The 13,327-nt window shown below is 37.8% G+C and overlaps 1 protein-coding gene across 2 annotated transcripts in view; it reads right to left on the reverse strand.

Annotated features, from left to right (window-relative positions):
* The window catches only part of DCDC2 (doublecortin domain containing 2), a 67,081-nt gene that overhangs the window by 30,324 nt on the left and 23,430 nt on the right, over nt 1-13,327 (reverse strand). For both annotated transcript variants that reach the window (XM_032998824.1, XM_032998827.2), the window contains exons 3-7: nt 12,393-12,469; nt 12,137-12,268; nt 7,463-7,609; nt 6,316-6,370; nt 3,621-3,822 (exon numbers count right to left, since the gene is read on the reverse strand). In XM_032998824.1, coding sequence (XP_032854715.1) covers nt 3,621-3,822; nt 6,316-6,370; nt 7,463-7,609; nt 12,137-12,268; nt 12,393-12,469 — 613 coding nt within the window. The remainder of the gene's footprint in view (nt 1-3,620; nt 3,823-6,315; nt 6,371-7,462; nt 7,610-12,136; nt 12,269-12,392; nt 12,470-13,327) is intronic.

The raw sequence follows: 13,327 nt of genomic DNA on the forward strand, positions 1-13,327 counted from the left end.
TGGCATGGTGTGTTAGCTCTGCTTTTACATTCATAGGGTTCAACAGAAAACAAATAAAATAAAATACCTGTCTGTATGCATAAAACCTAGAAAACTTATTATCTGAGTAACACACAACCAACTAGTATTGCTCAAGAACAGTTCCAGCTGTAAAACTACCATCACACTAATAATTTTTTAAAAAATAGTTTAGAAACTAAATGCTGTCTCCAGAGATTCTCAAAGAGAAGGGTAAATTTAAACAATTGTTGCTATAAATCTAGACATTTCCTACCTCTCTGAAAGGCATTATTGCCTCCTAGGGAGATGTATTCCAAGTTCATTGAAGCACTCAATTTCAAAGTAACTGAGTGATGTTAGGTACCACTAACAATCTTGTATGTGCATTTTAGTACTTAATTATGAAATACATGAAAATTTTTCTGACACATCAATTATTTCAGCATGAAATTATTTCCTATATTTTTGTGCCACTGTCACAACAATAGCACATTACAAAGTTCTCGTAATATAGTCATCATCGGATTAAAGATTGTGGATTTTTAGATTTTGACACTATATGGGTAAATTACCCAATTCACCATACTTCAGAACAAAACAAACCGAAACTGCACGCAGTGCAGTCTTCAGGCTTGGCTGGGTTAACAGGGTGATTATGAAAAAACATATCATTCGATATGAATGCCTTGCCTGCTTCCTGCAGTAGAAGCAGCAACATTGATTAGCACTCTTCCTTAGTCCTGCTTGGTCTCCTCTGCAACAGCGCACCTCAAATGCCATCCACTTCCAGAAAGACATTTCTGCTTCTCTTTAAATGGTGACACATGCCACTTGCCTCAGTCGGTCAACAGAAACCTCAGATGCTTGGCCAACAGCATTAGCTTTTGGGTACCTCTACCACTCTGTTAGACAATTCAGAAAATAAACTGAGTACAGAGGCTGAATTACCCTCTCTCACAAAGAAACACACCTATTTCAGGATGTGGTTCAGATATATTGCTTGGCTACTATGACAAAACCTATTGCACCAGAGAGGGGGAAAAAATGCAAGGCAAGCAAAAACAACTTCTGTGGATTTTAAGGGACCTGGAGCACTTCTTTACAAATTTTCAGCCAAAATTGCTAAAGGGAAAGAAAATGGACATTTAAGCTGCACTAGGATAATGTAATGTTAAGGATACACCTCTTGTTAAAATACAAACAGGGCTGAAAATCACTTTGAATAGTAGCTTTGTGATGAGAAGCTTAAGGCAACTGCTTCCTGGAATATTCTCCACTTGATCTGGCTGAACAAATATTAGGGAATTTAACTGAGGAAAGATAAGTCTGTAGATGTTCACAAGTCTGCCACTGTCACTGTGGCTGGCCTAAAGACTTACACAAGACGGTTTGCTTTTTGTGCGTAGCAAAAGAAAAGAGTTCTCACTGTCTCAGTATACATCTGCTCATGAACAGAGATCCACTGAGAGCAGTCCACCAGAAAACCATTACACGGCTCTGGCTTTCTCATCCCATCCTGTTGTCTGAATTTAACCTTCAGTTTTCATCTCACTCAGCACGTGCCTGCATGACCAGCTAGGTTTATCTAGACTTGCAGAACAGCACACACATCAAACTGCCCATTCCCCCTTCTGCTAGCAGGTCTTCATACATGGAGGATAAATAGAGGAGCAGAGAAAGAATAGAGAGCTTCCACCAACATACACTTTAGCTCAAACCAGGGAATTGGCTGCCTTAAACTGCTTCTCCTAGTTAGGCAAGACTCACAAAGCATGGATGGAAAAGCTGAAGTTAGAAGCGAGCAGTCACTTCTTCAACAAACTTAGTGGATTTCCAACCATTTCTGACAGCAGGTGGAGCACCAAGAGTGCTAAATATGGAGAGGTAACTATCTCCCTGTATTTGTCTGCCATCTAGTAAAGTTAGATTTGACTCCTAGGCACTGCCTGCAGAAAAGACAGAGAAACTATTGCTGCTTCAAGTACTCTTCTCTCCACCGGGCAATGGAAGAAAGCAATCAGAAACCTCTGATAACATAATGCAAGACCAACAAAAGCGAAGAACAAATTTCTCCCACTTTGGCAAGAGGGGTCCATTTGCTTCCAGAAAATATCTGTAGAAACTTTATTTACAAAAATCCTCAGGCCAGAAAAAATAGCATATAAAGAATCGTTAGAATGGCACCATACCTATCAGAAAAAGTTATGTGGCTTGGCTGTTCTTAATGTTAGAGGTCTGACTGAGAACATAAGTAGAGGTTCAAAGCAGTTCAGTACTGGAGACTAAATCACAACGTGGATTTTGAGCTCTGTATAAAGAATTCTGTAGCAGCGTTTCCCAACAGAAGTCAATACATCCGTTTTTTAAAAAGCTCTGGTAGTGTCTCCCTCATATGTTTATATCATGCACCACTCAATCTGCAAAAAGTGGGAATACTCCATGATGACTTCGAGGAGAAGAATATATTCAGTCATTTCATGAGTTATAAAGGACAAATATTTCCAGTCACTTTCATTATAGCATAATCGTCACTCTTCAGTAAGAAAAAAAACTCGATCAAAAAAGAGTGGGCTAAAATTATGTCCACTTACGAGAAGAAGGATAGAATGATATTTGAATGAACACTAAAATAAACCCGAAATTCAACAAGCTAACTCTTGAAAAGACAATTACATTACAAAAGATTATATTTAATTGATCTTTTAAAACTCAAATCTATAAACCTGTTCCTGACTCAAAGTAAATTTACAACTCATGATTCTAAACAGAGGTACAAAACTATGCTGTTGGATGACATATGCTTAAGTTTTAGACCACAATTTGTTATTGCACACTTAATTATTAACACTTAAACAGCAGTGAGAAGAAATGTCAAATGCTATGAAAAGTATAATTTATTTATCCTGGCAGATATTAAATGGCCTGTATTAATGACTTTTGGAACTATTACTAATGAGGAAAACCAGCCATCCTGGAATGGCAGCAATATCTGCAGTGAGGGGACAGTCTTCTAGACATTAAAAAATAATGGAATATCACACTATAAGGTAAGAAAAACAGTTTATCAAAGAGGATGTTTACGACTCAATTTCTAAATTGCTGCCACAGCCCAATGGGGGAGAAATTCTGAAAGTGACTCCAGCAGCTCTGCTACATGATTAGTCCCAGCAGCTATCAGCTAACTGGAGTTCTTGTCTGTGTAACTGCCCCGGAGTCTAGTCCTTTGGTTACACGCAACCAAGCCGCTAAACAGGGATCCTCAGGGACAGCAAGGCAGATCAGTTCCTTTCCTGCACTTTTTTGCAGGGCAGAGCAATGGGAAAATGGTCAAATTATGTTTTCTATTATGCTTTTCTCAAAAGCTTAAAATAGGACCATATTAGTTTACCTTCCAAGGTATACTAAAAATCATACACAGCCTCCTGCGGTATGTAAATGCAGACAGGAATGCAGTGGCTACCCATAGGTACATTTCCTAAGCAGAAAGAACTTTTGTAAATTCAGTTAGCCAGAATAAACGGACAATTCAAGAACTGCATAAGCATATCATTTCACTATTTCACTTTTTAACTGAAGATCAAAAGCCACTGTGGTACAACAGTGTTTATCTCAGTACTGACCATTATCTTGAAGGACTCTGGTGGAAGCTGTTACTCTTACTGTCTGTTTTACTTTTGTAGAGTTGTTAGAAGAGTGTTGTCTAGACACCAAATCCTCTGGATTCTGGCTTTTTTTGTCCTTTCTTTTGGGAAGCTGAGGTGAAGAACTGTTTTCTCCCGTGTCACTGGATCCAACAGTAGATTTAGATTGCCGATCATTTCCCTGAAAAGAAGTGGACAAAATTATCACTGATTAAAATGACCAAGTTTATTTTTTAATTTCAATATTATTTCAACCTTTTAATAGTAAGGATTGGTATCAAGTGTTGAAGAAGCATATTAAATTACAATAAGTACAGTTAAGTGGTATGTGAAATTACCCAGAAAACTGTAACTATCTCATCAACTCACTATATAATCCGACTGATTAAATGCTCCTCAACAACTCCCAGAAGAAAATAACACATTTATTATAAGGAAAGGATGCTCCATTTGATGAAAAGAATGGCTATACACATATGCGTGTGATATACAGCTATATCTCACCTTTGCATATGTGTGGAAAGTCATAAGATGAAGCATATATAACTTGGGAATAATTCACTGCCTGTGTAAATGAGACGTGCATTATTCTCAGTGTCAGAAGCAACTGGAAGAGGATGAGAGTCTTCATGTGGCAGTAACACTGACTGCCAAGTGGACACTAAGAAAGGGGTCTGCCCACACATCCCCTCTGAATCATCTCCAGGGACACCAGCCAGTTCCTCTGCTTGCTCTGTGGTGTATCTAGGAACAGAACCAGAAACCTGGTCCTTATTTTCACAGCTTTGATGTATGACCCTGGGTGTACTAGCCAGAGATTTTATTACTTATGCACATTCTTCTTCAGTCTAAATCTGTTCACATTCAACATCATAAAAGCCTGAACTGTATATAGCAGCCCTTTAGGGTGATGTTTATATCGTTCTAGGCTGCATAAAGACTTTACCAACTGAACACCCTTATCTTTGCCTCTCCTTAGAGGCTCTTGGTCTCCTATTTTTGCCAGTCTAACAGCACATGTAGTTTCTTCCTAGTCCATCTCTGTCAAAACACTCCATATAACAACAAAATACTCAAGCAGATAGGGCAGAAGACCTTATCAGTGTCTGGAACTGTTGACCTTATCACAGGCTTCACTGAATTACAGAAGACAAATATATTCTACTTCATCATTTTGCTTAGTGTAGCTGCATGAACAATTTGCGCCATTTTAGAACTTGACCACCAGAAAGGCCTTTCCTTCTGCAATGGCCATGAACAATTCTTTTCACCTCACTGCTAAAGTTAAAGCATAATACTGTATAAAATAATCTTGTTTCAGAAAAATAAGTCCTGAACAAAATCCCACATCTCTTTAAAAAATCTGGCATACATTATTACATTTTTTGGTAATTTTTCTAGTTTTCACATAATCAGTAGAAATCAGTTCTGTTTAAAATATCTTACTTAAATACTCTCTAGCTTTTACCATCTAATCTACCACTTATCTACCAATATCATAAAATCTACCACTTATCCTTTCTCTTTAAAGAGAAATGAGGGCACAGTAATATTTCAGTCTCTTCTAATTCAAACTGGAGACTGTTACACCCAAGCAATAATAGTAAAAAGTGTAGATATCAAATTGAAGCAAACAATTGCATGATTTATACCAGTTCAACTGTTGCATGAGATATTTAAGAGCAATAGTACATCTTCCTGCCTCCTTAAGTTTTAGCACTTGTTATCAGTATGCTACAATCCCAGTGGAATAAAAGTGTATATCAAATCATTTTCTGTACATGTTGTTAAGTAATAGTAGAAGAGACAAGAAGTTAAAACTGTTAATGAGTTAATTTTACAAATATTTACGAATTACAAAGCTCATATTTTAAAAAGAAACACCACCTGAAAATATGTTCTTTACTGAGCTTTTATCTTCTACCGAATTTCAACAAAATGGAACAGAGACTTGTGGATTTTACTGCTTAATTTGTTCAGTGGCTCCATGGTATTTTGTTTTGTAAACAGGGAATGGACATGATCAACTGCCACAATTATAATGACAGATTGTGAGTCAGACTCTCTGCTGTTTTGTACGTGTAGAGTAAACTGCACTTGTAAAGAATCAGTACAAACAGATACTTATATTCTGATTTGGCGCGGTCTTAAATCCACAGTGGACTCATTTTGTACACACATAAACAGCTCTACAGGATACAAAGCAGTGGAGTCCCAAGCTCTGTATTTAATGGTTTGCTAGGACAAAACACATCAGATAGGCCTTAAACCAGTTTCCTTATTCAGACTCAGCATGTGGAAACTCCACTTTCTGAAAGACATTTTGTAAAAGGGTCTGTGTTTTTCCTTCAGGTGTATAATTTGAATAAATAAATAAACAAATACACAGATAGATGACAAGGTTCACGAGAAAGACCTCAAGGCAGCAGTTGATATTTGCTATGGAAGGTTTTATAAGAAATAAAGTGGTCATTATTGCAATAATATTTTCTCAGGTTCCTTTTGTCTAATTGACACTGCAAAGAGCTATAGATTCATCAAGCTTTAATAAGGCCACAGGTGGCTGTGGATTTTTTCTCTTCAGATTTAATTAAAACCCAAAGGACAGGGACTTTCCATCTGCCAGAATTAAGAGAAATTAGAAACAAACCTTATTATGGCACTTGATACTTACACTGCCTTTAGACTTTCGGGAGCCCACAATTGGAGGTAGTACAGAGGTTTTGGAACTGCAGAAATAAGCCATATCTTAGAATTGTATACACTGCCACTATCATTGGCACTATGTATCTATAACGAAGTCAGGTAACACCAAGTCCGCTGTGGTAACAGAGTTAATTGTTTTATTCATTGTGCATTTTAACTAAGAATCAGCCATTTCTCCTCACTAGACTATATTTAAATGCATAATCATTAACTTATTCAAACAAATGCATTACATTTCCCCACAATGCATACTTTACATACCGAAAATTTGCAGAACAGTATTCGCTGAATTACTGCGTGAAAGATCCTTACAACTATTATAATGAAAAGTTCCAGCAATTTCAACAAAACTCTTTGTTGATTGATCAACATAGCTTTTCACTGCTCTTAAGTTAATTTGTTGCAAATTCTGTTCTCCAAAATAGTTTCAAGTTACTCACATTGTCTACAGTTGCCTACTAAAAAAAAAGTAATAAAAAAAAAAAAATTACACCCCAGTTTATAGGCAGAATATGGGACTATGGGACAAATTCTCTAAATTACACCAGTTTGTGGGACAAATTTCCATTTCTTTCCATTTGTTTCAATGAAATGGCTCCAATTCTCATGTTTTCCAAAGATCCTAAAAGCCCAAGTTTCTCCTTACAGACACCTGGTTTAGGATTCTATTATGTGATAATTCTAGCCTACAAGAAATAGACCCAAACATAAATCATTCTTAAGGGAGTAGACATTCCACAAAACATTACCAAGCAAGAGGGGATCTGGCGTGCTGTGGCTTCACCTAATCTCATCCAGCTGTACACATTTGTATCCCAAGGGAAAAAAAATTAAGCCAAGTCAAAATAATCTTTTCTTTGACATTACTTTTGTGATACATGATAAATAGCATGTTTATGAGGTGAAACAGTCTTCTGAATTTCCATTTTCTCTTCTGTTTTTGTTATATTAATTTTCTCAGAAGTTTTCAATAAAGTTTTGCATCCGCACTAACCCATCCCTCCATCCCTCCTTCATTCTTGAAATTATGATTTTGTACTTTGCTGGTGGCACTTTGTAAACAAATTGGCCTACACAAGCGCGTGAGAAGTGTATCACACAACTATAGAACTTACCCCTGCGGCCTTCTCATGGTAGATTTGCTGAACAGCAGATGACCGTATGGCAACTTCTTAAACTTTTCTCTACCCACTGCGACATAAATTTGCCCATTCTCTAAGTCTGACCCATTATGAACAAGTTTTCCATCTAAAGTGTAAAGTCTGAAAAATATGAAAATGCTTAATATAATAAACCTTGAGTTAGGTATATTAAGAGCATTGAAAGCTACATGAAACTCACTAAATCATGTTGAATTTCCAGATATGAAACCAAATAAAGTACTGTGGATGCCATACAATGATCAGTCGCTGCACAAAAAAAAAAAACCAGACAAGAAGACAGAGCAAAATAGTGACCTAAATCACAGTTTACATAAAACTAATAAAGTATGAAGTGCTATGACAGATGAGTCTCATCATTTCTAAAATGAAATAAGTTACTTTGTACTTCGAAGGTCTTTAACACCTTTCCCCTGATACCCTGGAAGGGATCTATTCCATGAGTTCCCGACCCCTCTCATATCAAGTTCCACCTCTCACCTGTGCTCTGGGCATGATGCAGTAACCTGGGAAGAACAGGGCATTCATGGCCCCACGACTGAAAACGCAGGACCTGTCCACCTAACACAGACCAAGTTAGTAATATTGCACTTATATTGTCATAATGTATAGATCAGAAGGTTGGAACATGGCTGTACCTGGTGGGGTAAGGCTGGGTGTAGCAGGAAAAACAAGAGGCTGTGTATCTTAGGTACCTACATGACCAATAATTAATACGCCTATTACACTAGGTAGATTTTTAACACAATAATTTCTGTTTGTACACTTTACTGAAAAGGAAGAAGTGCATTAGGGACAGAGAGGGGGGTTGGCAGGGTGGGGGCCAGGGGCAGTCAACACATTTTTTTCTACACTATCCCAATTACTTCATTGTTAAGTTTGTGATATTATTTAAAGATGCTTAAAATAATGAGGAAGGATTAAACATTCAGTAATAAATAAGCTTTTTCCTATGAAGCATATTCCAAAACTCAACAATATTTATATTTAATTAAAAAGTCAACAGTTTTGCATTGCCGTTTTAAATGCAGGAATATTGAAAGGCTATTTTAATTGTCTTTCTAGAAGCCTTCTACAGGAGCTGTTGCATATGTTATTCATAAATTTCAACATAATGCAAGGAGATATAAAATGGTATATACAATGTATCAATGTATAGAGATACTCTGAGAACACCCCTGACTTATATAGTACAAAATTTTACGTTTAACAGAGAAAAAGCTACACATGGTGGGCACAGCCTTGACCAAGCACAGGAAAAGAAGGTGCAGCCTGTAGAACCAGGAATTACCGAATAGCTGAGGTTGGACATGACCTCTGGAGACCACTTGGTCCAAGCACCCAAGGTAGAGCAAGAGCAACTCGAGTAGGTTACTCAGGGCTGTGTCCAGGTGTGCTTTGAATAACCACCAGGATGGAGATTCCACGACCACTCTGGGCAACCTGTTCCAGTGTTTGATGACCCTTACAGTGATTTTTTTATTTTTGCCTTCTGTTCAAGTGCAATTTCTTGTATTTCAGTTTGTACCCAGTGCCTCTTGCCCTGTCAGTGGGCACCACTGAGAAGAGCCTGTCTCTGACTTCTTCACTTATTCCCACCAGGTATTTACACACATTAACAAGATCCCCCGGAGCCTTTTCTTCCCGCAGCTGCAGAGCCCCAGCTCTCCCAGCCCTCCTGACACGATAGGTATCTCCAAGCCCTTCATCTTTGTGGCCCTTTGCTGTGCTTGCTCTAATGTGTCCACGTCTGTCTTATATTCCCCTCATGGAAGTACCTCGATTGTCTAGGTGCCTCCTGCCATACAGATGTACCTTGGGTTTCTGTGTGCAAAGACGGTAAGTTCTCAAAGATGAAACTGCATGGTTTTAAATCCTCCATCACATTGCTGCTTCCTTGCGAAGAGGCATGCTAACTCTGAAGTATCCCCTCTGTATTAGTCATATTTACTTTTTAGTGCAAACATTCCACAGGCATGCCAGCAATTCAAAGAGCAATTTAAGTTTCCCTACCACACAGACAACATCAGATGCACACAAACGATGAAAATAAAACAAGAAATCTAAAAATCATCAAGAAGCTTATTTCAGAATTAATCTCACTGGTTTTTGCTAGATTACATTTTGTTTTGAGGAACTTAGGGGAAAAAGCTGTGTACCACAGTTTAAGGACTGTTTTATATACTTATATGGTACTGAAGGTGTATAGGGATACATACAAACATGACTGTGGGGTTTTGTTCCTAATCTTTCAGTTGGCTTGTGTTTTAATGTTATATTTAAGGAACAAAAGTTGTTTGCTTAATAACTCCCCCAAAATGTTATGGATTATCTGGCAATCTCTAGTTTTATTTTCCACCCTGAAAATAACAATCACAACAACTGAATCAAACATAATCAGTCACTGAAGATGAAAGTGAAATTAAAAATGCATTTTTAAAAATGGAACTTCAAACAAAGAAATACCTATTGACCTAACAAGCATCACACAAATTTTAATATTTATTTCTGAAGCCTTCTACCCACCCACCTGGCCACAACCATTCACAGACCAGCTGGGTTCTCTCTGGCTACTATTATGCAAAGATGTTCTTGTGGTCACTTCTTCTGCTCACTGGGGGATAACCTAGGGCTTGTCCTGTGGGGTGGCAGTGGAGCTCCATTTTCCTGTCTGAATCCAAGCCAAAAAGTGGCAGCCAAAACAAAGCAAGCACAGAGGCTGACAAAGGAGACAGCAAAGACGCAGCTTGCAGACCCAATATCCCTGAATCCCCAGTTGCCAATTCACCAGGTACCTGCCCAGCAGGTTGCTGTACCCCATCCCCATGCACAAGCTGTCAAGCAGAAAAGCTACTTTCTCATTGTCTCCTCTCTCCTATTTCTTTCTTACACCTGTATTCTGATGGAGATGATCAATATTTTTTTTTTTTAAAGCCACATGTGAAACTGTATAAGACTTGGCAGCTTTGTATGTCTTTTAGTAACATGGAAAAGAAAAACTGCCATAGATATAATGCAGGTTCTTGTAATTCCACTTTTTCTTCTTTAATGAGAAATTATATCTTCCCATCATCAGTGGTCTTACAGGACCTCCCCTAACATTAACATAGTTCCAGTAAGCTCCAGCAATTAATAGGTAACTTATTAAAGAACAACAATCATTTTTCTAGCGTATTTAATATGTATTCCTAGCATTTTAAGGAAAAGAAAATGAAGACTGGGTTAATAGAAAACCCGAAAAAGAAAAACATTAAGTAATTCAAAATGTCATGTACGTTATCTTATTTTTTAAAGGATTAAAACTGAGTACTGAAGGGAACTTCTTAAAAGCAGTTCTAGCCAGGTACAGAATGATTTATGATTTCATGTACATCATTCAGTTTCACCGAGGAGTGACAGCAAGTAACAAGAATAAAATGTGAAATGTTTTTAAATTGCTGAACAACCTGCAAGCAGAAAGAATTGGTATGTTGTAAATGGCTGTTACTTTGCTCACTTCTGAGTTACACTAGCTGGGAATCAGATCCAGAAAACTGCAACATGTGTGTAGGATTACAGTTTTCAAGTAAAAGTGCTAACTAGCCAGATAATCAGAGCAAACAAAAGCAGGGCTGAGAGAAGAAATTAGATAAGAGCTAACAGTCAACAGATAACATGACCTGAATCTTTTCTGATCTGTATCAGCTCTGGGAAAGCAATCAGAACTGAAAGACTACCTTATTTTCACTGATTTGAGAAAGATTTTGAAGCTTAGCCTCAGATATTGCATAAGCTGTGAAGAATGATTTTCCACAAAAGGCCCTCTCCCACCCGAGGGACAGATTTCTGTAACGTGCTCTGCAGGGGGCAACACTGGAATGCCAGTCATTTGCCTGTACACACCTTGGCAGCCCGCTTACACTGCAATGTGTCTCAGGGAAACAGCACATATCATTTTGCTACCTAATCCTACTCTAGAGATCTTATTTTACACTGTAAAAGCCTGAAGGGACTGGAACTTACCCATCCAAGAGGTCACCCTGTATTCCTGGGATACCACAACTCAGACCAGTTGAGATACTGGAATTGGCAAACCCCCAATTACAATTTTGGCCTTGGCTCTTATTAGGAGGCTGAGCTGGCTGAGTATAAAGCACATCCTAGTCATAGCACACATCTTCAAAAACCAAATAATCTACAATCATTTCCTTAAAATTGTTTGCCCCAATGAATTTAAAGAACTATCAACATTAAAAGGTAACATCGATCGCATCTATTGTTGCACATTCCAAACATCTTCACTAATTTTACTGTGCTCATTTATTTTATTCTGACATGTAACTTAATTATTAATGCTTAAATATATTGCATTATTATGGTATTATTACATGCCTGCTAACTAAGCATTTAATCAAGAATTAACAGTTGAAGCAAATTGAGGTTTTTCTTTTTTTAAATAGCAGTTGAAATGAAACCTGAAGGTTCCTTGGAGTCAACATATTTCCATTTTGTGGGTTTTCGATGTATTTTAATTTTCTTACAGTGCAGTTTCCCACGAAGCAGAAATGATCCATGATATCTACCTATGGAGTTTTAAAAACGTATCTATGCATATCAAATGTATCTTGCAAATATTCAGCATGCTGATACCTGTGAACAGCTCCACTTCTGAGGGTAACTTTTCCTGTGACCATTTCAAGAATATGATCCCAGTGATTCAGTGTTTTCCTAGGAATGAGGAGGCGCACTACAGGGCTAATAAGGTCTCCGTTAGCAATCAGGCTGAAATAAAGCAAAGTAAAACAATTTGGAGGAGCATTTTAAATAAAACTCATCTGAAGTCAATACATCACCACCACCACCTGCTCCTCAAAATGGCAGCTCACTAACTGAAAATTCTACTTACAAAATAGTGTAGGGCTCCTGGAGTGATTTTTGAAACCGTGCTGACACAGTGATTCTACTGTGAGTAACCGGTTTGATCTGCAAGTACAAAAAGAATTAGAAATTACTCAGTCTTCACATTAGGAGAGAGCTTACCCTGACCACCACCAGTAAGGGCAGAGGTAGCGTATCTGCAGAAAGAAGCTCCTCTTTTTGAAACATGCATTTTATTCCATTCCATCTTCACCTTCTACAGAGCATAAGTAATTACTGCTGCAGGTTTATACACGTGAATAACACCCACAGCATAGTATACCATAGTGCATCATGGCACAACATATGGTTTCCACTGAGTGGTCATAATTGTATGAACATCTTTGGTGACTTCTCAGCTGTTGCTCCTAGAGACCCAAAGCAACAGTCCCAAATGCTGCTCTTGCTTTCTTAGTCTTTACTTCTCATAATCATTTCCCAGGCAATTCAACCATCTTCTCTTTTTAACAGTAAATGGCATCTCTAGGTTGCTCTGCTATTATCTCGTAAGTACTTTTGCTCTTGGAGAGGTCTTTACATCCAAATCCATCGGTGATTTATAAAGGCTGCTGAATACTATGCTCATTTTAGGGCAATAACTCACAAGTGAGGTGAACTGCAGATGTTTAGCTCTCAGAATAAAACAGGCTACTTAATTGCCAGCATTATTCCCTGTACTCTTCTGAACAGACACTACTCTGAGATCAATCGGGTGGCTCAACATTAATGCCATTATACTGAATAGAAAGTTATTCAATGCTGCCTAGCTAGGATTTCCTATTGCATTTGTAAACAGATTTTCAATTAAACAAAAAATGGGGGGATAAACCCAAACTCCAAAATCATTAGGAAGATTTTTAAAATTCTCAAAATAAGGTGTGAAACCCAAACTAATATTCAAAAGTCATTGTACATATATTAACA

This window comes from Tyto alba, unplaced genomic scaffold (genome assembly GCF_018691265.1).
Source record: "Tyto alba isolate M040663 unplaced genomic scaffold, T.alba_DEE_v4.0 Super-Scaffold_48, whole genome shotgun sequence".
NCBI classification, from domain to species: domain Eukaryota; kingdom Metazoa; phylum Chordata; class Aves; order Strigiformes; family Tytonidae; genus Tyto; species Tyto alba.